Source organism: Panthera uncia, assembly GCF_023721935.1.
Source record: "Panthera uncia isolate 11264 chromosome A3 unlocalized genomic scaffold, Puncia_PCG_1.0 HiC_scaffold_12, whole genome shotgun sequence".
Lineage (NCBI taxonomy): Eukaryota > Metazoa > Chordata > Mammalia > Carnivora > Felidae > Panthera > Panthera uncia.
The window spans coordinates 8,149,300-8,175,103 of record NW_026057579.1 but is presented as its reverse complement, the minus strand read 5'-3'; the positions used below and the strand labels follow the sequence as shown (position 1 = coordinate 8,175,103).

Genomic DNA, 25,804 nt, shown 5'->3' with positions numbered 1-25,804 from the left:
CTCGGGGCTTGCGCTGGGACCTCCCGCCGTCACTGCAAGTACTTGTTCACTGCAGCATTGTACCTTTCACTATGCCATGCGTACCAGTGGCCATTCTCAAAGCTTTGTTCACCAGTAATCCCGAGTGCATCTTCTCCTGAAGATAGGAAAATCGTGGTCCATACAAGGAGTAGGACAAGTGACTGATATTCTCGATGAGTAGAGCCTAGGGCGTGTTTGTGCCATCAAATCCTGTCGTCACAACTGAATGTGTGACCCCAGATGGATTAATTTCTCAAGCCTCAATTTTCCAATCTGTGAAATGGGGATAGTGACACCCACCTCAGGGTGCTGTTGAAATGCTATAGGTAAAATGCTTATCTATCTTGGTAGAAAGTAAGAGTAGCTCTTTTTGTTCTTTTGCAAAGACTGTGTGGGTAAAGCTGGCTGATCAGTTTACTAAAAGTTGAGGCAGCATCCGAAATCGCTCCTTTCTTAAAACACATAAACAGAACTTGCAAGATACTCGGTTTCTTTTCTGTTCAGCTCCCTTGTTAATATCGAAGCCCTCTCAGTTACCTTGGCAGAATACCTTGCACAGTAGGCTTATAGAAGACGTGAATAACTGTGAGATTGAACTCCTATTTGCAAGAGCCAGTAACGGCAGGTGTGATATTACCGTAAGGTGCCGTGTCCTCTGCTCTGGTCCTCCGGAGGTTCCTGGGATGCTCTGGGCAGGCATGGACTTGTGGGATATCTGGATCACTTTCCCCCCTCTTTTGCTACCCTGTTGCCATCATCCTCCTGTAGATCTCCAAGGGGGATGATACATCAAGCATGCAAGCTTCTATCAACCTGTAGATTTTTGCGCTTTACTCTGGGTGAGTTGGTTATTTAGGTTGCTCAGAGGATAGTTCCCCAGCAGCATCCCTTTCTTTTTTGAAAGGAAGTCAACATGGAGGGCCCATCTCATTAATCTTGACCTTTCTGGTAGAAAGCAGGTTTTACTTAGTTTTATAATTAGACAAACGCTGCCTGCTCTGTACCAGGCACTATCCTACATGTTACACGCGGATTCTCATTCAACCTTCTTAGCCTTAAAGATTTTATGGTTTGGGAACACCTCTTGGACATGTCAGTAGAACAAGGATTTTTAAACCAAATTTTAAACCAAATTGTTATAACTTCAGAGCCCATTCTCTGTATACCCTGCACTGTCCCTCCCAGAAAGGCTAAAGTTTTCCCTTCCTCATTTCAGATGGCCCTGTCCCTTCCCCCCAGAAACTCTCAAACCGGTTATCCCAGAATGCTCTTTCCTGTCTCAGAGCAAAGGCTGCAGGAGGGGTAGGCGGTTTGCTCAGCCACCTGCCTGTATTTGAGCCGCTTTGTGTAGTCAGATCACACACCGCAGCCCCATCAGGACTATCATGGAGACTGGCGAGTGAAAGCCAAGCGAGGCAAATCTTAATGGTCTCTTGCGATTCATCATTAAGAGTTATTAGGAGCTGCAGCCTCCTCAAAATGAAGTTGTTTTGCTTTTCTCTTTCAAGGACAGAGCTGAGCAGGGAAAGTGAAGGCAAAGAGTGGAAGGCAAGGGAAAGTAGCTCATGGCTCAGCTGCTTCGGAGGAACACTTGAGATGTTCTGTGCTGACATGGCTGTTGGCACCAGCTGGTGGTGAACAGATGGCTGTGTTAGGCTGGGCCCGACGAGGTAGGGGATGATCCCTCCCCCATGCTGCAGGGGCAGGCGACCTGGCACTCACACCTGCTGACCTCCCCTGGCCTGTGGCACATGGCACACAGGACTTCCTGGGTGCCCCATCTCCACTCCAACCCTACGCTTTTCTGGAGGATTCTGCCACTGTGCCAGAAGGGGATGAGGCGTAAAATCAAAGATTCCCGGGGCCCAGGGACCCTGAACACCCAGACCAGTCCTTTCGCCTGAAAGACGTCCCTGGGTCTGCAGGGATGTCTCCCTCCCTTGTTTTTCAATAGCCTATTGTGAATACTGAATTGGAGTTCTTGTAACAACAGGTTCCTGTTTTTTCAAATGCCTTTCTCTGGATTCCCTACAAGATGAGTAGTGGAAGTAATTAGCTGATCAAAACAGTGAAACCTGTTTGGGGCCTATTTGAGTCTCCTGGGTTTTATTTACCTGGGTTATACATCAGGCCTTTTATCTGTTTTAATTCAAAAGCTATGTAAAAATTACAGAGACACATGCAAACCCAGACCAGTAACCTTACCTCCAGCAGAGACGACTCTGTTTTCCAAATAAAGTATGATGGGATCTCCCCAAATTGCCTTCTGTCACTACTCTGCTGCTTAGTGCAAAGAGCAACGCATCACCATACGTTAGACTGCCAAGCCTTACCCTGGACACTAAGCTCATACCTTGCTTATGGCTGAGCAAGGCAAAGCCACTCAAATGCCATTCCCCAAAGTAAAATCCAAGAAATAACTACCACTGTGGTCTCAGAGGGGTTGTAATCATATTCAGAACTTGGCCCATTTAACACATGAATCAGGTTTCCCATGTGATTGGCACAAACTGAGACATGTTGATAATTACGTATATGTGTTTTCCTACCTATACAGCTTAGGTCAGATTTCTAGTAGGAATTGTTGCTTTTAACTTCACCTTGAATTCTGAGGCATTTTGGATTAGTCCTACAGTCTTAGACTTTTGGTTCTGCCTCCTGGTACCTATGACTGTAAATCAACAGGGAAGATTCAGTCGGGAGACAGTGTGGCTGGAACTAAACCATACATCACAGAGTCAGGACATCACTGTTCTCTGCAGACCTATCCTGACTGTGTATAACCTTGGCCAAGTCATCTGGTCAATGTGCACAATAGGTCAGCACATTCTCCTTTCCTCCAGGAATTGTTACCTGAATCTTGGAAACTTTACAGCGACATACAGACCAAGCCTTAAATGTCTCTTCAGTAAAAACGGATACTTATTATATTCCTGTAGGTCACACACAAGGTTTATTATCTAGAGCAAGGGTTTCATCCCAGACGATTTATTCTTGACTTTTAGCCTTCTGTTTGGGGGGCCAGCTGTTCCACCCTCAAGCACTTTGTGCCTCAGGAACTGACACCGATGGTGATTTTAATTGGAATCCAGCCTGCTTGTCAAGGCATGGTTACTTCCCCAGGACCTGTGAATTACAATATAAGAGACCAGGGGGTACAGAGCTTCATGATATAGTAGAGAAGCTCATTAAGGAGACAATCGTAGCTCTTATGTGCATTGTTGGATAAGACACTTCACTTTTTTTTTTTTTTAGTTTCTTCATCAAAAATAAAAAAATTTAGAATATCTCTAAGACTCTCCCTAAGTTTACTGTTTGGGTGGTGTGCAGAATACATCAAAATACTAAATTCATATGTATGATTTTGCTGTGTTTTTCTTTTTTTGTAGGAGTTTGTACATGAGCACCCATCTTCATTAGAACCGATTAATCTCATTTTAAAGAATGGCCTAAATGAAACATTCAAAGATCCTAGGAAGAAAGATATCTAGACCCAAAGATATTGCCATTGATCAAATTGTGGCAATATTTGAAACTAAGCCACACCGCCCAGAGTCATTTGCCTTTTCAAAATAGATAAACGTTGGCAAAATTATTTACTTGAAACCCCTCTGACCAGCCAGCCATTTATATGCGTGACCCATGGTATAAATGGTGGCAGTGACGACCATTGCAAACTTGGTGCGTTATGTCAAGTTTGCATACCACTGGCATGGGAAATACTGGGAGAGCCTGGTTCAAAGATCTCGGGCTCCACCCTCAACCCACTTAATCAGGCTGTCTTAGGAAAGGACACATTTTAACAAGGGCCTCACATTATTCTTCTTTATACCAAGGTTTGAGAACCATGGCTCTGAGCCAGGGAAATGGCTGTTGCTCCAAACACCCATTATTTGGGGGGCTTTGCTGAGAGGGATAGATGTTTCAGTTTGGGGGAAGCAGCTAATTTCTCTTGGAAAACAGTGATGTCTAGTGGTGGTTTGACTCAGACAAACACTTGGGTGGGTTTAATGGAGGCGCCGGGGCTGCCCCTCCAGTTCTAATGCCCTCCAACTCTTGAGTTATACTATGTTCTTATTATTTTTAAACCTTGTTCCAGCACGGATGCTATGAAAGACCAAAGGAGGAAGGAAATTTACTTAAATTCGTAGAATTCTGGCTCCACCATTCGCCAGGTAAGAAGCTTACCTACTTCAGAGGGTTTTGAAAGACACGTGTTAACGTGAGCAGCACGCAGATTAGGGCCTGAGACCTAATGAGTGTTCAGCATTATTGGCTATTTTTATAATCCAGTAGCACCAGATCCTAAGAGAATAAGTGGTGGGGAATTCTGACTTAATGTGATAATTCTAAACTTTCAGGGAGTTCTAACATCCTTTAAAGACTGCCTAACTTTATGATCATGTGCATTTAAAAATGCGATAAAGCATAAAATTATTCTCAAAAATCAAAGCGATTCTTTATTTTGAAAATTCCATATAGCCTGAGTCATGGAATGGCATGGAGCTCTTCTAGTTTTAAGGCCCTAATCTCACTAGTGACTGAAAGGCAAGCAGGCAGGCATCTATTCTCCTCTAGGCGCTTTTTGTCTTGCTTTTTTAGAATTCAAATGAAAATCATTTACATGCGAATTCTTCTGTCACTGAGGACTTTGAACAAGATTTTGTCTTTAGTTGTGACATTTACCCAAGTAAATACGAAAACCACACTGCCTCACACACGCACTCCATTGGTTGATCTCAAAAGAATCCTTATTTGACTTTCAGGTGAAGTGCAATAGGTCAAGGAATTACTGATGTTGATGGATTAATGACCAGTTAGGAGTTGTAAAAACAGAAAAAGGGAAGAACCCTTCAATTTTTTATTGAAAAAAAAATTATGGGCAGAGATTTCTGCCCATAAAAGCTCCCTGAAAGAGTGTAACAGAGAAATGGAGATGGCGACGTGACTTATTTTTAGAAGGGAACAGAGGTAAGTAAGCTCCAGAGGATTCGTGTTGGCACATCGGAACACATGCTTCTACTCATTTTTATCCCCAACTGCAAATCAGAAGCACCAGCGCAACATTTGAAAAATACTAGCTTCCTAGCCCCACCCAAGCTTCTGTTTAATTTGTCTGGAGCATCAGTATTTTTTAAAGCTCCCCCAACCAGACTGAGATCCGCTAACCACTCAGAGCCTTTGTTTCTTCATCCGTGTGAGGACAATGGCACCTCCCGGATAGCGTATGGAATAGCCCTGACGCACAGATCTTCGAAAACCAGCCTTGTTTTGTTACCAAATAACTGTTTTCATTTTGATATCTTTGCAAGGGTACCTCCGGGACTTTGTTTTCCTGTTATGTATTTGAAATCCTGGGAGATTTGAAATTCAAAGAGATTAATTCTAATTAAAAGGGAAAAGTAATGGGGGTTTATTTTTCTGAGGAACACAAAGTGGAGGAGAGAATGAACACAAACCAACAGTGCTATTTGATCTGCCTTCCAAAATGTAATTTGATCCGTGCTCTCAAAAGAACATGATAATACTCCACTCTTAAACACACCCATAATGGGATGATTTTTCAGTATGATGTCCATGAAGATTTGAGAGAGGATCCAAGGTTCCCCTTCCTTGTTTAAACGTCTAGCTTCATGAGGTTTGCTGAAATTTTCTCAAATCCCTGGTTCTAAATCTTTGAGGTCAACAACAACTTTTGAGCCTCTCAAAGAACTCTAAAGGTTTGTCTGAAATGGGGCTAATTCAATTCAATTCAATTCAATTCATTCTGTTCAATTCTATTCATTCCTCCCCATGCCCACTCTTGACCTTGAAAGAAGTCCCAAACCAACTAGCTGGGTGTGGAGCAAAGAAGTGGTATTCTGACCTGGTTGTCTCCTGAGACTTGCATTAACATGGTCTTGGAGTGGATCAGATTATGTATGTTAAGTGGGTTTGGTACTTTCACTTTGGGGGTCCTGCTTGTCTATTTCCCCACATAAAAAGGTTCATGCAGATTATTGTGGTGGAAGTTGCAGCGTGCGCCTGACAAAATAAGGGGTGCAGGGTTGACTGACTTGAGAGAAGTCTCCTGTCTCTGTTCAAGTGGTAAACAGGCAGCTTGATGATGACCATAGTATTCCACAGTTCCCACTGGGTTCATGTGAATCATTGGTTCTGCTTGGCATTGAGAGCCTTAGTAAGCAGAGGTCACTGTCCATAGTTCATTTGGTCACCTGGTTCCATGTTACTCTGTGGTTAACCACTGTTGTTACTGAAGAATGCCAGTGCTGATTACTGTGGACTGCATAATGTCTCTAGTTATAGTAGGAAGGAGCCTAAGCTATGGAGTAAGACCTGGTCCTGGTCCCATTTACCATGTACTGGGTATGTGGCCTTGGGATAACCTCTCTTTAAGACTCTGATATCTGTAAAATAGCGAAAATAAAAATCCCTATTTATGTAGCCATAAAGATAATCAAAGGAAGCACTACAAAAAGGCTCAGGATGGTGTCTGGAAGTTAGTAGGTGCACAGCAAATATTTCCTATTTCAGAATTCTTTGTTCTGGTGATAACAAAGGGAATGTTAATGATATTAACCACTTTTTATTATGGTTTCCTTCAGCTAGGCGATTTAAGGTTAATAAACCTATAGGATTTAGGGAGAATGTGTTTCTGTCTTTGATGTCCACAAATGATAGTGGTGATAAGGGCAGTGATGGTTAACATTTATGAGACTCCTAGGCGAGGCTCTATATATGGCTTCCCATCAGGGCACCTGGGTGGCTCAGTCGGTTGAGTGTCTGACTTCAGCTCACAGTTCGTGGGTCTGGACCCCACATCGGGCTCTGTGCTGACAGCTCAGAGCCTGGAGCCTACTTCGGATTCTGTGTCTGTCTGTCTCTCTCTCAAAAATAAATAAACATTAAAACAATTATATATGGCTTCCCATGTAATCGACAAGACAATCGTATGAAGTAGGAACTTTTATTATCTTCATTTGATAGATGAGAAAATTGAATCTCTGAGTATAAGAAAGTTGGCTAAAGTTATATAGCCAATAAGAGGTGAAACCAGTATTCACAGACTAATGTGCTCCTAGCCAGAATTCATGTTCTTAACCACAAGTGCACTGTGTATTGACTGACTTTATGCATAAGAGCGTGGGGTGTTGACAAGGACTAAATGACATACCTGAAATTTGAAAATGGGCAAAGGGTTCCAAGAAAATATCCAGAAACCTTATAATGTTCACCTCTGACTATAACTACACAATACTAAAACAGCTTATCAGTTGAAAGAAAAGGATTAAAATGGTTGTACAGAGAAACATCAGCCTGACTCCTTTAGAAAAATATTTGTACGGGTCAGAAACAGATTAAGAAGGGGCTATTTCCATGGATGACCCTTCATACCTTTAGAACAGTATTAGAGATCACTGACAAAGTAATTTTTTCAATTCCTAAGTTCCTGGCTTCTCTTGCTATTACATTATAGTACATAAAAACAGGCTTGAAGGAACCTACTTTTAAAATAACATCAAGGTTCTGATATTTTCAATTTTGAGCCAGAATTTGATTACTTTTATAATGAACCTTTATTAATACCAAGTCCATGAGGGTAAAACATTGTTGAGATTTAGATCAGCAGCATTTTGCTAATTTTGAAAAGGCAAAAAAAGGGCAGGTTTGGGGCTACAGCAAGTAGCTAACTGTCACTTTCCCAAGCCATTTTTTTATTAGATACAACTGGAACTCGTTGCCTCCAACACAGTCCAGGGTTGCCCTGCGTGAAACAGTCAGTGTCTTCCACCTTGCTGTTCCTTCCTTCCCCATAATCTCCCTCTGTCCCTCAACCCTCCTTGCCTTTGAAGCCTGGTTTGTTCTTCTATGCTTTGTTCTATTTCTGGAACATCTGTCTCCTGTCTGAATCTTCTCAAGTCCTGCTCTAGAGATGGTAAAGCCATAGGTGCCCCAAACCTTGCTAGAACTACAGGTAGCCGAGTGGGACCCGACAGAAAAACTGTACTATAACTTGGAGAAAACAGAAACGCTCACTGCCACTTCCGGATAGCCTTAGTAGGTTACAAGAGAACTTCCCTTTCAGCTGGGCTATACTGCTATAACTCAAAGTCTACAGATCTAGATAACACGCTGAAGACCCCCAACATGTGCCCGTGTCCTGTGGATGGTTACCCAGTTATTTATTCCTCATAAACCTTCTTTTTTTGAGAGGGGTTGCTTTGTGCATTATGAGTTCAGGAAAGCATGTACACTACTAAAAGCAGGCAAATAGAGTCATCTCAATAAACAGTAAAGGTCACTTTCGGTGATCAGGGCTATGGTAGTGGAATCCTAAGGGGGAAGGCATCATAATACTGCACACACAGCAGGTGCATCTCAGCAGACGTCAGGGTGAGGAGGGGGGCGAGAGTAATGAGATTTCCTGGCCATCAGGGGTTTCCTGGCCTGGAATTTAGAGTTAGGAAGGTGCTCAGGACAGACCATAGAGTGGAACAAGAATCTTGAAAAACAAACCTCATCCACTATAAAACTTTTCTGAGGACGAGCTGTGAAGGGGAGAGATCTATGGGTCCTTGTTTCCTTCGAACCATTCTTGTCAGGCAATGATGGACTATATGACAAGGCCAGAATCCTCTCTTAATTCTGTATCTGTGTTACGGTAACATTATATTGTATTTACTAATAGCGTATTCCATTGACTTCAACCCACAAAATTACTTCGCATATTCATTGGTTAAGAGCTCTGTGCCCTTAACATTTCTGGGAAGGGATAGAATACCCAAGTCTTCCATCATTTGTACCTGGGCTCTTACTAGAGATGTAATTTGGAATGTGGAGACTAGAAAGTAAGGTGTAGAGCTCCATCCAGGCTGCTAAGGATACGTGATGAGGCTGAGCTCTAATGTCATATTCTGTTCTTGTCTCTTTCCCAGGCACCTAGCACTGCTCTTGGTAGATAATTTTTAAATGACTTTTGACAAAAATTTCTTATTTTTACATCTGAGAGCTTTCAGAGCTCTTCCCTAGATGTTCTATTTGTTCTTTCTGACAATTCAGTGGGTGGGTGCATGGATGGGTGGGTGCCGTGTTGGTTTTTTTTTTGTTTTTTTCAGGGGAGGAAGCTGAAGCCCCCTAGGAGGCAGAAGGGACGTGAATGCAGGGGTGGGTTTAGAATCCACATTTTGTGATTTCTGGTGCCCGGGTTCTCATGCTGGAGGCTTGTTTCCAGGATCTCTCATCAGATTCCATTCTTGCCAGATATTATCCCACGCTCTGAACCTGATGACACATCTAGATTGCCTAACTTCCAGGGCTGCTGTGGATATCAAAGAGATAATTTATACAGATGTACTTTTAAAGCAATGAAGCTATGCAAATGTGGTTACTGTTGAAACACTTTTTGTGTTAAGTGCAAGTGCCCTGCCCTCATGAAATCATCATTCACCACTGATGCCTTAATGTGGATCATTTGTTGGATATTCCAAAGTAATAACTAACACGGAACATTTAGATTGGGAGGGGAAGAAGTATTGGGAAGAAAAACCCAGGGCAGTTGGGTACTATCCCCTAAGAACAGATGTTGGTAGGGGTAATAAGAGAGTCACAGCTGCCAGAGAGGAAAGTAAACCACCGAAAACCTCAAAAGGGTTATGTAATGGAATAGGTCAAGAAAAAGTAACGCCTTTTCATAATTTCTAAGGTTAGAACTGCTGGGATAAGTTTGCAGGGGGATAACCAGAGGTTTGAGTGAGTAGGTAATTTTCCAATGATTGGTGTATAAGGAGTCATACTACCCTATTAAAATACCCCCTGTGTGTATAGAGTATACATGCTCTTGAGTCCAGGATTCCATGATCCTGTTTTATTTTCTTCTCAAGAATGTTCATCTCATTGCTATCTGAAACTTTATCCTATTTTTGTTAAGTATCTGTTTTCTTCCCCTGGGGTATACACTTTGTGGGATTAAACATCCGTCTCGTTTATCCCTCTGTATCTACTATGTCGAATGGGGTATACTACTTAGTGGGTACTTAATATTTGTAGAACACATGAATCAAAACACATGCAAAATGGCTCTGAATCCTATGCCTTGCTACTGTATCATACTGCTTCCTTTGATCTGTTGTTTAAAAAACGGTTTTAAACTTAACGTCTAATGACTCGTGTAGAGGGAAGATGTCTGGAATATTTGATGATCGAGAATGCCACATTGTCTCACACTCAGTTTGTGCTTCCTGGCATCATCTGTCAGAACACAGTTTTTATTTTGAATATTACTTCTCACTACTATTCCTCTGTAGACTGAGCTCAGGTGTAGAAGTTGTAGAAGAAAGGGCTTAATCCATACTCTCAGGAAAACAAGGCTTGGTCCTGAAGTTATCAATGTCAGGTTCTTCTAGGTGGTTTGACCCTTGTCTCCCTACATGTGGAACTCTGGAAGCACAGACGGAAACAGACAAAAGGACGAGCAGCACCTGGGAGCATTTCTGGTGTGGTCTCACGCTGGATGTTGACCCCTTTCTGAGCACCCTGACCAGCTGTCTTCTAATTGGACAAGTAGGTTAGTTTAGGGTTTTTGCTTTGCCATTTTTCAGCTGTCTGAAGCATCATCATACAAAGAATCCTTCTGAGAAGGACATTTTCGTGATCTTTTTGCACATTTGTGGTTAGTTGTTGTTTCACAACTCTAACTCAGGAATGACAAGGTACAATTTGTCCTCTGCTGGCTCCATTTGCAGACCCCAGTGGGGATCATTTCAGTTTGGAACCACAGCAAGTCTCGCTTGTTGTCTCAACCCATGAGTTTTTAGGGCGATAACCTAATAATAGCTTACAATTTATGGAGGACCCTGTCAAAAAGCCTCCTGGGCTCCAGAACAGGAGGGAGAGAGGGGAAAGGAAACAAACACGGCACAGCATTTCCTGATTGTAAATAATAGAACCAAAGTGGCTATTTTCTCCTTAGCACGAAACGTAGGATTTATATGTGCTGAGTTAAACAAAGGTTATCTAATATGGCCACCAATAGATTTGGCATTTCTGGGTCATGCGCCAGAGAAGGTGGCTGAAGAATGTGAGGCATTTTATGGATTTAAATCCTTTTTGTGGAATGAAGCGGAGTATAAACTGGTAATATATAGCTTAAGTTTCAGTCCTGGGCAAAGGCAGGATGTGAGGTCTGTGCACTGAGGAGCATTGATGGCATTCCAGCTGGCTTTGTGCTTAAATGCCAAGCACAATGATTTCATGTCTGTGATATGCACTATCCCCAACAGGTATTAAAATTCTTTACAGTCACATGTAAGATTTGGTTTTTAAATTGAATTACCATTTTATTTGCCTTCTCTTCTAAAAATAGCAATGAGCCTTAAAGTCATTTTGTTGCTCATGCGGTGCCCATGACACGGCAATTAGGTTCTGCTTTTTCTTGTAGCCCGCTTTTTTTTTTTTCTTTTGAATTCAGTGATAATATTCTGTGTGCAGGAGACAATGTTCACAGCCTGTGTTCTAGGCCCTGGTCTCTACTCTCTTCCTAATGGTTTTCATGGATTTGTATTGATCCAGGGGCCAATGACCAGTGTCTACAGGGTGACAGCTAGGGCTGGGGATAAGAGTAAGAAGCTGAACTCATGAGAGTTGCCTCATTTTCAGTGTGTTATGATTACCTGACTGAACTGGCCATGGATATTTAGCCTCTATAGATCATTAAACGGGGGTTTTACCCCAAGATTCACAGTGCTAATTCTAAATACCATTGTGTGATATTTTTCCCCAGCGATTTCAAATATATGAGCCAAGGCTACTGTTGTGGGGGAGGGTAGTGGGATTGTTTTAAAGGGTGCACATATCTCTATTCACAAAGCAATATCTCATATTTGTAGTTTGCAAATGACTATAGAGATGTTATGGTGAATGAAACAAAAATTATCTTAAAATTTTACAGAATCTGAGGTAAATCCCTACATTTATGTATTACTAAAGTATAGTTACCATCATGTGGGAGGATCCATGACATTTTTACATTCAAACTGGTCCTTGAGAAACACTGAAAGAAGCCGAATCTGTGGGGTCTTCAAAGTTACATTAGTGGCTGCCTGGGGCAGGAGGCAAAGGTGGGGATTACCTGTCCGTAGCCAAGAGGGAAGTTACAAGAGGGAAGAAATTCATGTGGGTAGAGGTGGGGATTACCTGTCAGTAGCCAAGAGGGAAGTGATGAAATGTTCTAAAGCTGGATTAGGGTAATGATTGTAGGGCACTGTAGATTTGCTTAAAAAAAAAAACCAAAAAAACAAACCAAAAAGCTCCCTTAACTACATTTCAATGGGTGACTTTCATGGTATATAAATTATGCCTACAAGGTTGTTTAAAAATGCAGCCTGAGGCCTGAATTTAAAAGAAAAAAAAAGAGCACAACAGTGTCTTGAAATTTTTCATTTTCATTATCTAATTTTCACATGTGAGAAGGGAGAAATGAAAGTTATCACCTCAACATTATTTTCAAGTCACTTCTAAGAGACCCAGGCTATTGTTAGTCCTGTTGGAGCAAACAGGCCTAAGGTCTTCACTTGATGTTTTTTTTTTTTTTTCCCCTTTGGAATATACCTCAAGACTAAAAAGGAGAGGAAATCTACATTCATTCGCATTGCACATTCATAACACCAGCTCTCTGAATACAACACAACACACACACACACACACACACACACACACACACACACCACTGAACGGCGTGATGTTTCTGCCAATATCCTTGCTTTGTCTGACCTAGACTAGGCAAGAAGGGCCCAGAGAAGACTAGGATGAAACATTTTTAGTTTCCCTTCTTTTACACCATGATTTTTGTGGGACTGAGTGAAGGTGGTTGGCGTGGGATTGGGGCACTAATCCAAAGACAGGCTTATGTCACATTGGGCATGACACGTGCTGCATTCTCAGCTCCCCGGGGCCACCTCCTGGTAGATGACATCATTGTCAGCATCCTGGTCCCCCTCCAGCCTTGTGCTCCATGCCAGGGACCCCATACAGTGCTACCTCTTGATACAAATTAAAGATTGCAATTGCCAACAAAAAATTTGTAAGTACTAAATACAAATTCTTCTTTTGGGCTGTAAGAATAAGGGATTCAAATAGTTTTGAAATGGGTGTTTCCCAGGTTTTTACAAAAATGCTTTGGGTCCGTTGCACTTAGTCTATTCCCCACTGTGTTTTAGTTTAGAATAACAGGCAGTTCTTGTGCCATTTGTGGAGCAAATCTTGTGAAATCTGGTATCCAGCCTGCCTTTGTTTCGCTCTGTCCTTAGAAATGCTTGCTTTTGTAAGCTTCCTTCAAGTCCTATGACATCACCTATTCATGAGAAAGTGTGCTGGAACATTCCGAGCGTTTTACCTCCAGCTGGCTGGTTACTGGCATGAGGGTGAGAGAAGGTCCTGTGGAAAGCCCTCTGAGTGATTAAGGGTAGCCTGGTGCTGGACCTCTGGCCGTGTCCCTGGGTGGCTCTGCCTCTTGGCCTGACTGTGATCAGAGGGCCCATTTTCAGCAGTCCTGACCTTTCTTGGTGGCGAAGAAACTGACTGCTTATTCAGGTATCTGGAAATAAAATATACCTGCCCTTTCGGATCTTCCTGGGGGAACCAACATTATAGCCATGGGGAAATCCTGGTGCAGAGTAAAGCAATTTTGTTTTCATTTCCATTTAAGCTGTTGTGAAATGTTAATCACCCGATTAAATTCGTATACAGATAATATGTAGCTATGGTACGTTCTCTTCAACCGCGTCTGAGTTGAAATGCCAATGTTGAGTGTAAAAGCTCGGGGTAAAATTGCAGGAAACAGGAACACAACTGAGAATGTCCACCGAACCTGAATTCCTAATGTAGGAATTCCTAACACAGGATCTCGTAATGAAGATGGGCTGCAAACTTACTTGGTTTGCTATTTTTCACTTGCTGTGATATAGCTGAGCTAACTACCGGGAGGCCTAAGCCTATTTATCAGTACATTGAGGTAGAAAGGAAAAGAGATCTGATATTTTTTTCGAGCACCAATTATATGCTAGGCCCTGTACCGGGTGCTTGAAAAAGGTGCTCTCGTGCCATCTTCACTACGACTCTGAGGTAGATTTTCATGTCCCCATTACTGTTATTCAGATTAATGAACTAAGGTTGACAGGAGTCAAGCGATTTGCCTCTACAGGTGGGGTGGGTGGATTTGAACTCACGTTTACCTGACTCTAAAGCTCATGTTCTTTTATACCGTCTTGTGGAGAACCACGAATACCCCACTAAGAGATGATTTTGCATAATTCTTATATTGAGGCTGTTTCCCAGTTAATCCGTGAACCCAGAAATGAACACACCACATCTATCTGAAGTAGGATGGAGGGAGAGGAAATGGTTGTCTCAGTCGGATTCCTCGTTATTCTCCAGGGTAGATCAGATGGCTGTGGGATTTCGGAATGGCTGGATACAATTTACCCTGAGGAGAGTATCTGAGTGTGCTGTGTTTCCTTCTGACCCCATCTCTGTTGTTAAGTAAGGGGGAGGCTGAGTGGATGTACTGATAGATGCCTTGGATACTTACTTCTAGTGATTCTACTCCCAGGCTCCTACTCCTGCTCAGAGACCTAGGAAACGGCTTGATTTCCAGAGTTTCCAGTAAGCCTGCAGAACGTGACTGCTGGGAGAACATCCCCGATATGCCTTTCCTGATCCTGACCCCCGTGCCTGGTCAGCCGTGTATCACAGCCGTGTATCACAGGAAGCTTTGGTCTCGGCCCAGAATGACCAAACCTCCTTTAAATTTGTACAGGTAGGAAATGCTAAGTGTTTATGGGTATAGAAATAGGCCTTTATCATTTCTGTAATTTTTTGAAGCATGTACCCTACTAGGTGCTTTCCATGCCAAAGGAATAAGGATATAAGGTGCCTGACCTCAAAGAGCTTGAATATAATTCTACCGTGGCATGCTTTAAAAGTAGGAAATACTAAATTGAAGCAAAGAAAGAAGTAATTTCCCACAAATTATAAGATATGTGGGAAAATATGGAATCCTTTAAAAATAAATCCACATAAAAAAAGAGTGGTTGAGTACCAGATTATGATAAGGAGAGACAATTTGTCATCGACTGAAACTTGGACTGAATATGAGCAAATCATTTATTCTCTGTGGGCCTTAATTTCATTATGTAAATGAGGATATTGGTGCTCTCTTTACACGATAAAGGGACTTTTAAACAGAGGCACCACTTTTAAACAGAGGCATAACCTGCATGACTATACTAGTTATGTTAGGATCCCCTGGGAAATAAAGCAGCAGGATTTAATAAATTGTAATGTCTTTGTTACTCAAGTATACTCTATAATGTTGTAGTTTTCAGAGTTTTTAGAAGTTAGGAAAGTAAAAACCAAAACATGTTAACCATGAATAAATAATATATTTTATATATGTTATATATATGCATTATATATATATATATATATACACACACATATAGTGTGTGTGTGTGTATATGTGTGTGTGTGTGTGTGTGTGTGTGTGTGTGTGTGTATATATATATATATATATATATATATATATATAAGCAATGTTTTCTAGCACAATGCCAAAGAGGTAAAAAATAAATTCACTTTTAGAGAATGGTTGGGTCTCAGGGACAAGAAAATCTCAGAGGAGACAAAAATCACTTCACGTAACTTAATGATATGATCTAGATGAAATAATAGATAATATAAATACAGTGTGTCTGCCTAACACACAGTGGAGTGGTAAAGTTTTAAAAGTTTCCTTCCCTGATCATAATATTTTTCCTATTCTTTCTCATTTTCTGATGGTTTCTATTCCTTTTGACATTTTGAGAGTTGATGTCAGTGTAGAGAATGTTATTTCCTAGATTTATAGCAATTTTCAGTTGACAAAGTGCTCTGAGATCCATATTACTTTAATCCTCCCATCAACTCTGCTTACGTTGCCATGTATCGGGGCTCCTGGGTGGCTCAGTCGGTTAAGCATCTGACTTCGGCTCAGGTCACGATCTCGCTGTCTGTGAGTTCGAGCCCCACGTCGGGCTCTGTGCTGACAGCTCAGAGCCTGGAGCCTGCTTCGGATTCTGTGTCTCCCTCACTTTCTGCCCCTCCCACGCCCGTGGTCTGTCTCTCTTGCTTTCAAAAATAAATAAAACATTAAAAGAAAGTTTAAACCAATTGCCATGTATCATCATGCCTGTTTTACAGGCAGGAAGACCAAGGCTGAGTCAAACAACTGATTCCAGTCATACAATGAGTAATGGTTGGAAGTCCAGCTTCCTGGATTCAGTTCTAAAGCTCTGTACCTATAGTTCTAAAACTCTCTACCTCCTTGGTGCATATTCATGACACTTCACTAAGCAAACATAGTGAACAGCTAGCATAACTAGTTTTTTGTCAAATTCTTCCTATGGTGTTTAGAAACCTGGAAGTAATGTAACTTAAAAATAGCATCCGTTTTCTCTAAAATAAGGTTTTATTTTTTTAAAAAAAGGTTCTATATACAGAATGGGAAAAATGCCTAAGATCATCTCTTTTCTTTCTCTTCATGATTTAAAGTGTCCACAATGAAATAATTCCTACTTGACAAAACTCAAAGGATATTCAAAACACTGGAAGTGAACAGAGAAATCTAACAATGCCAGAGGCTAAGAAGCAGCCTTAGAATGCCCAATTTTAAAACTGTTGTGGTCCTAGGAGTAAACAGCTCCTAATGGGAGGATACAAGGGGCAGTAGGCCAGCTTCAGGCACAAGCCTAATCAAGACGTATAGACCACGACCAAGGTAGACTGAGTGAAGTCAAAATATTCCCAACTCCTTAACATCTAAGAGTTTTCTCTGTAAGGAAGAATGCTTGCTCCTACTTGATTCCAATAGAAGCAAGAGATGCAAGGAACCCCTGTGTTTGGAATGTGATATAGAAGCTGGAATATTTTGGCCCAATGTACCCAATTTCATCCAAGTAAATAATTGTATGCAGAAAGAGTATGTGCTGTAGGTGTTGCCTCATACAAAAATGGCTGGCTTCTAAACTTCTTGCATTAATTTCTTTGAGATTTCGAGCCTATTTCCCATAGAAACAATCTGACATAACCTAGTTATGGTCCCAAGTCAGGCTACTGCAGAATGCCTAATTAGTACTACACAAAATATACCTAAAGTTTAAAAAGTATTGGCCTGAGTTCTGGATCTGAAAGTCAGGGATGATAGAGAAGAGAATGAAGAAAGAGGCAAAAAATATCTTGCCCCTCATGACCCTTCCCATCATAGCCACATTATGAAAGAGGAGACTCACTGCTCTCTAGTTATCCTTGCCCTTCTTACTACAATAACCTGCCCAAATATATTCTTCAAGAATAATCCACACTATAAAAGTATCTACTGCTCATCTCCCTCAATCATAACTTTCTTACTTGTCTCTAGAAGGTGTTAAGAAAGTCATCTGAGTAACTCATAATAAAGTGTCAATGGATGATTTGTCCATTTATAGACACAACACATTCACATACACGGCCAAACACATGGGCACATGCAATTGTATTATCTGTTATCTGGGCATCATTTTCGAAGCCAAAAATATGAGAGAGAGACATTAAAAGGGCAAGGTTTCTGCTCCCATGAAGCCTACATTTCAGTGGGAAGAGGTAGACAATAACATTCAAAAATAAATAAACCAAAAAATCCAGAAGGTAATAAAGACTCTATGGAAAAAGGGTGATATAACACAAATGAATTGTTTGAACAACTTCACATTGTGTGGTTAGGAAAGGTCTCTTCGAGGAAGTGGCATTTAGGATGAACTATAATTGAAGACAAAGAACCAGTCTTGGGTAAATGGAGGGGGAAGAGCATTTTCGACAGCTAGTGCAACCTTGAGAAAGGAACGAACTTGATGTGTGGAGGACAATAAAAAGGCCAGTGGGGCTGAAGAACAAGGAGGAAAACAATGGAAAGACAGGCAAGGGCCAAGTCACATAGGGCTTTCTTTGTAAGCCAGGAGGATACTTTTGAAGTTTATCTTCAGTGAAGTAGGAAGCCCTGGGAAGATGGTAAGCAGAAATGCGGTCTGATTGCCATCTTAAAACAATCCCTAGAAGAAGCATGGAGACAAGAAGCTACTGTAGGAGTCAGAGAGAATGGCCTGTCTGGACTTGGTTATAGAGAACTAAGTGGTCCCCTCATGATGTGCCGTAGTGGTAAGATCTGCAGGACCTAAGGATGGCTTGACTATGGGGACAAGGAAAAAGAAATCAAGGACACTGGGTAGATGATGATACTGTTTTCCTGAAAAAAAGGCAAGATCTGGAAGGAATAGGTTTGGTTGAAGGATAAGGCAGCTGGGCAGTGGAAATAAAGCCGTTCCACTCTGCACACGGTGATTTGGAGCCCCAACATCCACATCCAGCATCAATATAGGGAGGGCAGTTGGCATATGAATCTAGAACTCAGGAAGGTGGAGACTGGAGATACACGTTTGGTAATCATTGGCACGTTGGCGGCATTTAAGCCATGGAGACTGGTGTGATGGGCCCAGATGGGGAAGGGGGAACTGGAGACTAGGCTCTGCCTATGCCACCATTTAGAGGTGGGAGGAGACTATTCAGGAAGCCCCTCTTCTCTGGAAAAGAAGGCTCTTGCTCTGCTAGCAGGTGTGAGTCCTTAAGGTCATCTCAGCATACCTAATGTTGAGGGGGAGTGCAGACCCTCAGGGGTCCTCCTCTGCCAATAGTCTAGAATGAGTATTTGATACCAGTGGCATGAGGGAGAAGCTCTTTTCCCCACATAGAGTTTGAAAAATATGATAAAAATATAAAAAAAAACCCCAACTTTGAGATATTTAAATATTTAATCCTGCTTAGGGCAGGCCATCCCAAGCTGAGAGTTCAAGGGTCTCACCACAAAGAGGCAAGCAGCCCATCGAACACTAGCCGGGAACCCTTCTGCTTTAGGAAAAGTGTCAAGACATCAGCCTAGAGAAAAAGCGGGGTCTCAGGACCAGTGCCGATTAATGGTACGCTTTCGGTGAAAAGAACTAGTCTCTCCTTTATTCTTCTACCTGTACCAACGGGGCTTTGTCATCTGGGAACAATAGCATCTTTTTTTTTTTTTTTTTTTTTTGAGGAGTCAGAAGCTATAATAAGGCACTTCTCTGAATCATCAGGGTTGAAGAATCAAGTCAGAAATATTACGTTTGCTCAGCATCTCGTTCAATTTGCACAGCTTTTTTTTTGGGGGGGATGTCTGTTTATATAAATATGATGAGATTACCTGTGAATATATTGTGTGCGGAGCATGCTGCGCAGCTAATATTGCAGCAAATTACAGGAATTCTCCAGGTAGCAGAGCGAAGGAATCTGTTTCCCGATGGGAAGAATTTTTGGCGGTGAAGGGAAACCATTCTGACAGCTAATGATTCTGTTGGATTCTCCCCAACAGGCTTTCTTACCTCTTGACGCCCCTACCTGGGTTCTGAGCTGGTTTTAAGTGGCAGAACAATGACCCCTCCAAACACTGAGGTTTAGTGTCATCCACATGTCACGTTCCAGAAAAAAAAAAAACAAAACTTAATGATATGGTAATGGCTGCCACACTTTTCAGGAGTTTAAAACGAGAGGCACACAAGCACGTTGGAAGACTGGTGTATAGGGAAAGGAACCAGTTTTGAGGTATTGAAATGAGGAGCTGGGAGATTTTTAAAAAATGTAAATATTTAGAAACAAGGATTTGACTTAGTAAAATCATTTCTTCTGATCCTTTCGAAAACAGGAGATGCGTTTGATCCTTTCGAAAACAGGAGATGCGTTTGGTAGGACCACCTGCTGCGTTTCCAGAGAGGTAAGCTGATTTTGAGTAATGCTGACGAGAGACCTAAGTTTTGCTTTCGTTACCCTAATTTGCACATATTCTCCTCAAGGGTTAAACCCAGGGCCAACAGTGCGTGCTAACCTGAGCACCAGCCTTAGGGAGAGTAGCTTCCAAAGCATAGTTTCCTATAGTAACCTGAGATAGAGCAACGGATAGCCGTTATGTTTTGTTCCTTTTGGTACAGTTGTTCTCTAAACAGAACAACTCGCAATAAGAATATTTTAAGGTTCTCCTCCTGCTTGCTAAATTTCTGGTTATTTTCGGGAAAAAATTCAAAGTAAAGATCAAAACGGAAACTGCTAGAAACAGCTGGGGTTGAGAGGGTGTCTGCTTCCCGCCCCCCCACCCCCCCCCCCCCCCCCCCCCCGAGGATCAGCAGTCAAATGGAAGACTGCATAGTCCTGCTCCATGGCAGGAGTGAAAGTACCCCCTAGATCCTCTGGCGCCTCCATCATCTCAGTTGGACACCGGAACTACACCGGACCCCTTGATCAGGACTCCCAAACGGTCGATCAGTTGGATAATACCATGTGTAATATAGCTCACCAGTGTAAATCTGGACAGTTTATTCCCAGTTACTCAAAGATGAATTGTCCAAACTTACGCTGGTCAGACCGTCCTCGGCCGTTCATAAATAACTAATTAACAAAAGCTGCTGTTTTAATCAAATTCCTTCTATGTTTCAAATGTTTTAGTAGATGCGTAATTTATAGGTGTCTTCTCCAGTCCGTACCACAATTCTGCACGTTATATAGGACTCTCCCAATTTTACGAATGAAGGCTCAGAGACTTGTCCACAGTCACTGAGATGATAAATGTCGGAGTGCAGAAGAACAGCTAGTAACTTCCAGTGAGGAGATATATACATGATTTAAGCCGTACTTGTTTTCAGACTCAAAACCAAAAGCCAGGGTTAGCTGTATATCTGCCATGATGTCAACTAGGGCTGGGGACTGGATCCAGAACTTCAGTTACAGTAGGCTCTGATGTGCACCAGAATCACCTGTGAACTTAAAACACACATTTGTCTGGGCCTGTCCTCCAGATCTTCTGACTCCTCAGGTTGATGGTAGGTTCAGGGTATTTGCATTGTTTTAAACAGGCTCCCAGGTAATTTTGATGCTCACCAAAGTTTGAAAATTACTGCTGTCAATGTCAAGTTTGGGAGGAGGATTTCTTAGAAGTCTGAGCAAATATAATGAACTACAGTTGTAGGTGGGAAGAAAAATTCAGCTTATAAGGAATGCACGAAGGGACATCCACGAAATGTGTAGCTGCCCTGCTCGCTTTGGCCAGAATTACTTTTTCCCTGTCCTGCTCAATGTCGACTTTTTTTGTAAACTTATTCCCATTAACATTTGGGTCAAGAGAATATTGTATCAGGTTTTCAGTAGGTATTTATCTCAGGTATCCAACCATACAGTTTCATGGAAATTATCCAAACATTAGTAAATATCTAAAAGACAAATTTTGTGCTTGAAGATGATCCTGTGATTTCGTGTTTTTGAAAGTGCTAATTGTAATGGGAAGCTGATCTATCGATCTATCCATCAAACCAATGTGCTCTCTCCACGCAGGCCAGGCAGTCCCTCTGGGAATGCTTTCCTGTCACCATGATGATACTGGCCAGCGTTCTAACCTTGAAAACTGCCATGACAGTTTTCTGGCAGTGACATTATTTATATCTCTGGGCTCTTGTCTTTCATAAGCCTGGTTTGTTAGCACAGTCCTTGAAATTGTGAGAAAGAAAAGGTCAGGAAGGCACATGGGCTTCCACGTCTGGGGGAAATCATATACGAATGCATTCTCTACCTGGTACCGAAGTTCCAAGCGCGACGAACACTACCGCAGTCACAGAATCTTTCAGGCCAATGGTGCATCCGAAGTGGGAAGCCAGGTCTCCAATGAAAGCTGTCAGTATGCCGATCATGAGGATGGAGACAATGAAACAGGCCCAGCCGTTCCAGTATTCTGTAGGGGGGACGAAGGCGAAGAGGACCTTCCAGAACACAGTCAGGAAATGCATCACATAATCGAAACAGGAGGGTAGCTTCTCCTCCCCACATTCATCGTCGTCGTCATCTTCCCCTGGAGACAGGAATGAAGCACATTTCATCACAACCTGCACTAATTGGGCTCTTCCTCTCTTCAACTGCCTCCTTCCTAGGCCTGAGTAACCAGGAGGTCATTAGAGGTGACTGAAGCCTAGGGTTTTCCAAGAGCCAATCATAATTAGTCAATTAATTATTAAACTACTGACATAACCCCCTCACTGTGGTTCACCGGTCACTGGCAAATACTTAAGCCCCACCCAGTTCTGGTTATACTCCATCAACACACCCTTTCTACTGTCCTATCACCTTCAGAGAAATGAAAAGGATTTCTTCCAACAGACTGGGAAGCCCTGTGCCAGGCTCAGAAAGAAGCTTCTTTTGATGCAGGGTAACTACGACAGAGCCCTTTGGCCAAAGTTCTTTCCTTCCAGCTTGAAGGCTGGCTCTGGAGATCCATGGTGAAATAATCACCTAGAGGACAGTGTTCAAACAAGGCCCTCAATCACAGCTCTGGGCCCTACACATTTCTTCAGCTTTATCTCTTGCAATTACTTCAAACTCAAACTTCATCCTAGCCAAATGGAATCATCTGCATTTGTTTTCAAGCCATATGTACTTTCTCCAACTTTTGTCCTTTAGAACTAAATGTGTTTGGCATGTCCTAATCCCTCCCTCCCTACCCTTCCCCACTCATCCCTTAAAACTCACTTCCTTTGTGAAACCTCTGATGGCCCCCTTGCCCTCCAGCCAGTACTTCCATTCCCCCCCCCCCCCCCGGCACTTGTGACACTAGATGAGGGTTCTCAAACTGTGGTCCCTCAGCCAGCAATATCAGCATCACCAGAGAACTTGTTAGAAAAGCAAATTCCTGGCCCCACAAAATCAGAAACTAGAGGACTGGGGGTGGAGTGGAAGAGGGTTGGCACAGGCAATTCTGATGCACACTCAACAACCAGTCTCTCTCCAGACTGTCCATTCACTTTCTTTTCCAGTTGACTGTGAGCCTGTCGAGGGCAGGAGTTTGTTCATTTTTGTGTCCCTAGTGTTTGGTCCCATCTCCAGCATCTGTGATAAGCTGGCTAAGTGCTTGTTAAATGAAGTAATGCATGCATGAATTTCCACTGACTTTATAAAACTACTTAATTACATAATATATACACACACTGCACAATTGTGCCAATTACATCCTACAATCAGTGCATAAAGAAATGCACCAAGCTTATTACTTAAAGGAACCAGGAAATCAATAATAGCATTCTAAAACAGACTTCTTCTAGAATGGGATACAGTTCTCATTCTCATGTTTGAAAATTGGGATACTGAATGTCAACTCTTCTTGAAGTGGTGGCCAATATAATTTCATGTGTTTTGTGCCATTTTGGGAAGAACTCCTTGAGGACTTTGTTCATCCCCAACCCCCACAAATCTTGTCACCAAAGATCCCCTTTGTCCAACTAATGCAGTTGGCAGCAGCAGGTGAGGCTGTCAGACTTCCCATCTGACTGTGTGACCGGAGACTACCAGAAAGGAGCAAATGCGTGTGCACTCTGTGAGGCACTCCAGTGGTGAAGCCATCTGGTGCAGATCATTACTGGGAAAACCCTTACAGCAGAGGAGATTCGAGGGAAGAGGGTGTCTCACAAAACACGAGAAGAAGAAAGTCTCCATTTGTCACCTGTCACCTCACAGAAGAGAGACGAGGCAATGGCTTGCTCTCTCTTTGATGAGCACATGCTCATCATGCAAACAACCTTTGGGGATCTGTGGAGAAAACAGACTCCCCTTGGAGGCTTTGGACCATCTCCAACAAAGTGTTGGGAGGAAGCTCCCAGCAGATGAATGGAATCACCTTTGGAGACTAGGTAGGTAGGGAACTCAAGTCAACCAGTGGGTTGTAAAATGTGTGACTAACTAGAGTAAGAAAGCATTATTAACCATGTTAAAGTCACTGAAGGAGGCCCTTGGACTAGGGTGGCTCTAATGCTTTGGTAATCTACGTAAGCAAATCAAAACCTAAACCAGATCAATTTCCATAAATGCAGTCTTGTCTGAGAAAACAATTTTAGAGCAACCAATCACAGGCGGCCACCTGGGCTTTACCAAATAAGGCAACCACTTAAGCAACAGCCAGTCAAATAATTTCCTTGCTTTGCTTCCTCCTCTGCTGTATAAAGGCCTTTCTCCTAGCTCCTATTGGCTGAGTGCCCCCTAAACCACTTTGGGTTGGCTCTGCCTGATTCCAATACATATTTGCTCCAATAAACTCTTGAAATTCTTAATGTGCCTCAGTTTATCTTTTAACACCCATCTCCTTCAGTGTCATTTTGTACACTGATTACATATTTGTAACATCTTGCCTGAAAGGAGATGATTTTAAATAAAAGCACGTGTTATGGGCTGAATTACCTCCCCCAGATTTTTAAGGTGAAGCCCTAAGCTCAGAGTGTGACTGTATTTGGAAATAGGGCCTTTAAGAGATGGCTAAGTTAAAATGAGGCTGTTAGGGTGCCCTCATCTAATCTAATCTAATCAGACTGGTATCCTTTTAAGAGGAGGATATTGGGACATACACCGGGGATGCATGCGAATAAAGACGACCATGTGAAGGCACAGCAAGAAGGCAGTCCTTCTCCCCAGTCAAGGAGAGAAGCCCCAGGAGAAACCAAACCCACCAACACTTTGGTCTTGGACATTTATCTTCCAGAACTGTGAGAAAAGAAATTTCTGTTGTTTAAGCTACCCAGGCTGTGGTCTTTTGTTACAGCAGCCCTGGCAAACTAATACAGTCCCTTCGGAAGCCTCCTGGGTCATGACACTGATATTTAAGGACAGCCACTCAGTGTTTCTATTACCCAGTCCTTTCTTATTTGCTTATCCATTTCTTCTTTTTTCCCTCTAACTTTTCTTCTCATTTCCCTTTCACCCTATGCTTTGGTTCCAGAAGAACTCACTGTGAGAGCAGCTGTTGTTAGGGCTTATTGGAAAGAAAGAGGAAGAAGAGAATCCTGTTAATTTCTCCCAACTCCTCTTCTTCCCAACTCCCCATCCCAAAGATGGGAGAGTTGCAAAAATACCCCACGGAAGCTCAGGAAAAACACTGGAGTTTCTGGTTATATTTATTTTGTATATGATCCTCTATATTTTTGGACAGTTTGTAATTTCATAGGATATATGATTAAAGCAGTTTGGAAAACATGGATTTTAATTATTTATAGAAACATTATTCTGCCTCTAATTCTACAAAATTACTTAATTTGGGGTGTCTCAGACTCATTATGAAGAAAAAGCAAATAGTGAAGCTTCTCTGAAGAAATGACACTTGTAAATCGAGAGTAGACATTATATTTGTCTTCAGGATGGCAATAATAACACCTTTCCCATGAGGGATGTGCAGGGGAGTAATTAGATCATCTCTTCAAAGTGAGGATATTTCAAGATAATAATTATCATGGTAGTTATCATTATTTTCCCACACTTGGGATTGTACTGCGTTTCCTTGCCATTATTTAATTGGTTAGTCAACATGCTGGGTCCTAAGGTTACTTTCTAGGCTTTTAGAAACAAAATTGAATCTTGTCCTCTGGAATTATCTTCATGATGTATAAGTGTGCAATGCAAAATAAGTGTGTGTGTGTATGAGAGAGAGGGACAGAGAGATAAATTTCCTTCTGTAGGTCTCCAGCATTACAAGGTATCTGAAATATATATATACACACACACACACACATATATACGTGTATATATACACACATATATGTATATATACACATATATACATATATAAAACATATACATGTATATATATATAAAACACGTGTGTGTGTGTGTGTGTATATAT

The 25,804-nt window shown here is 42.0% G+C and overlaps 1 protein-coding gene across 6 annotated transcripts in view; it reads right to left on the bottom strand.

Moving 5' to 3' along the window:
• Positions 1-25,804, bottom strand: part of SLC8A1 (solute carrier family 8 member A1) — a 381,275-nt gene that overhangs the window by 3,931 nt on the left and 351,540 nt on the right. For all 6 annotated transcript variants that reach the window (XM_049651871.1, XM_049651875.1, XM_049651874.1 and 3 more), the window contains one exon: positions 21,725-22,000. In XM_049651871.1, the coding sequence (XP_049507828.1) occupies positions 21,725-22,000 (276 nt within the window). The remainder of the gene's footprint in view (positions 1-21,724; positions 22,001-25,804) is intronic.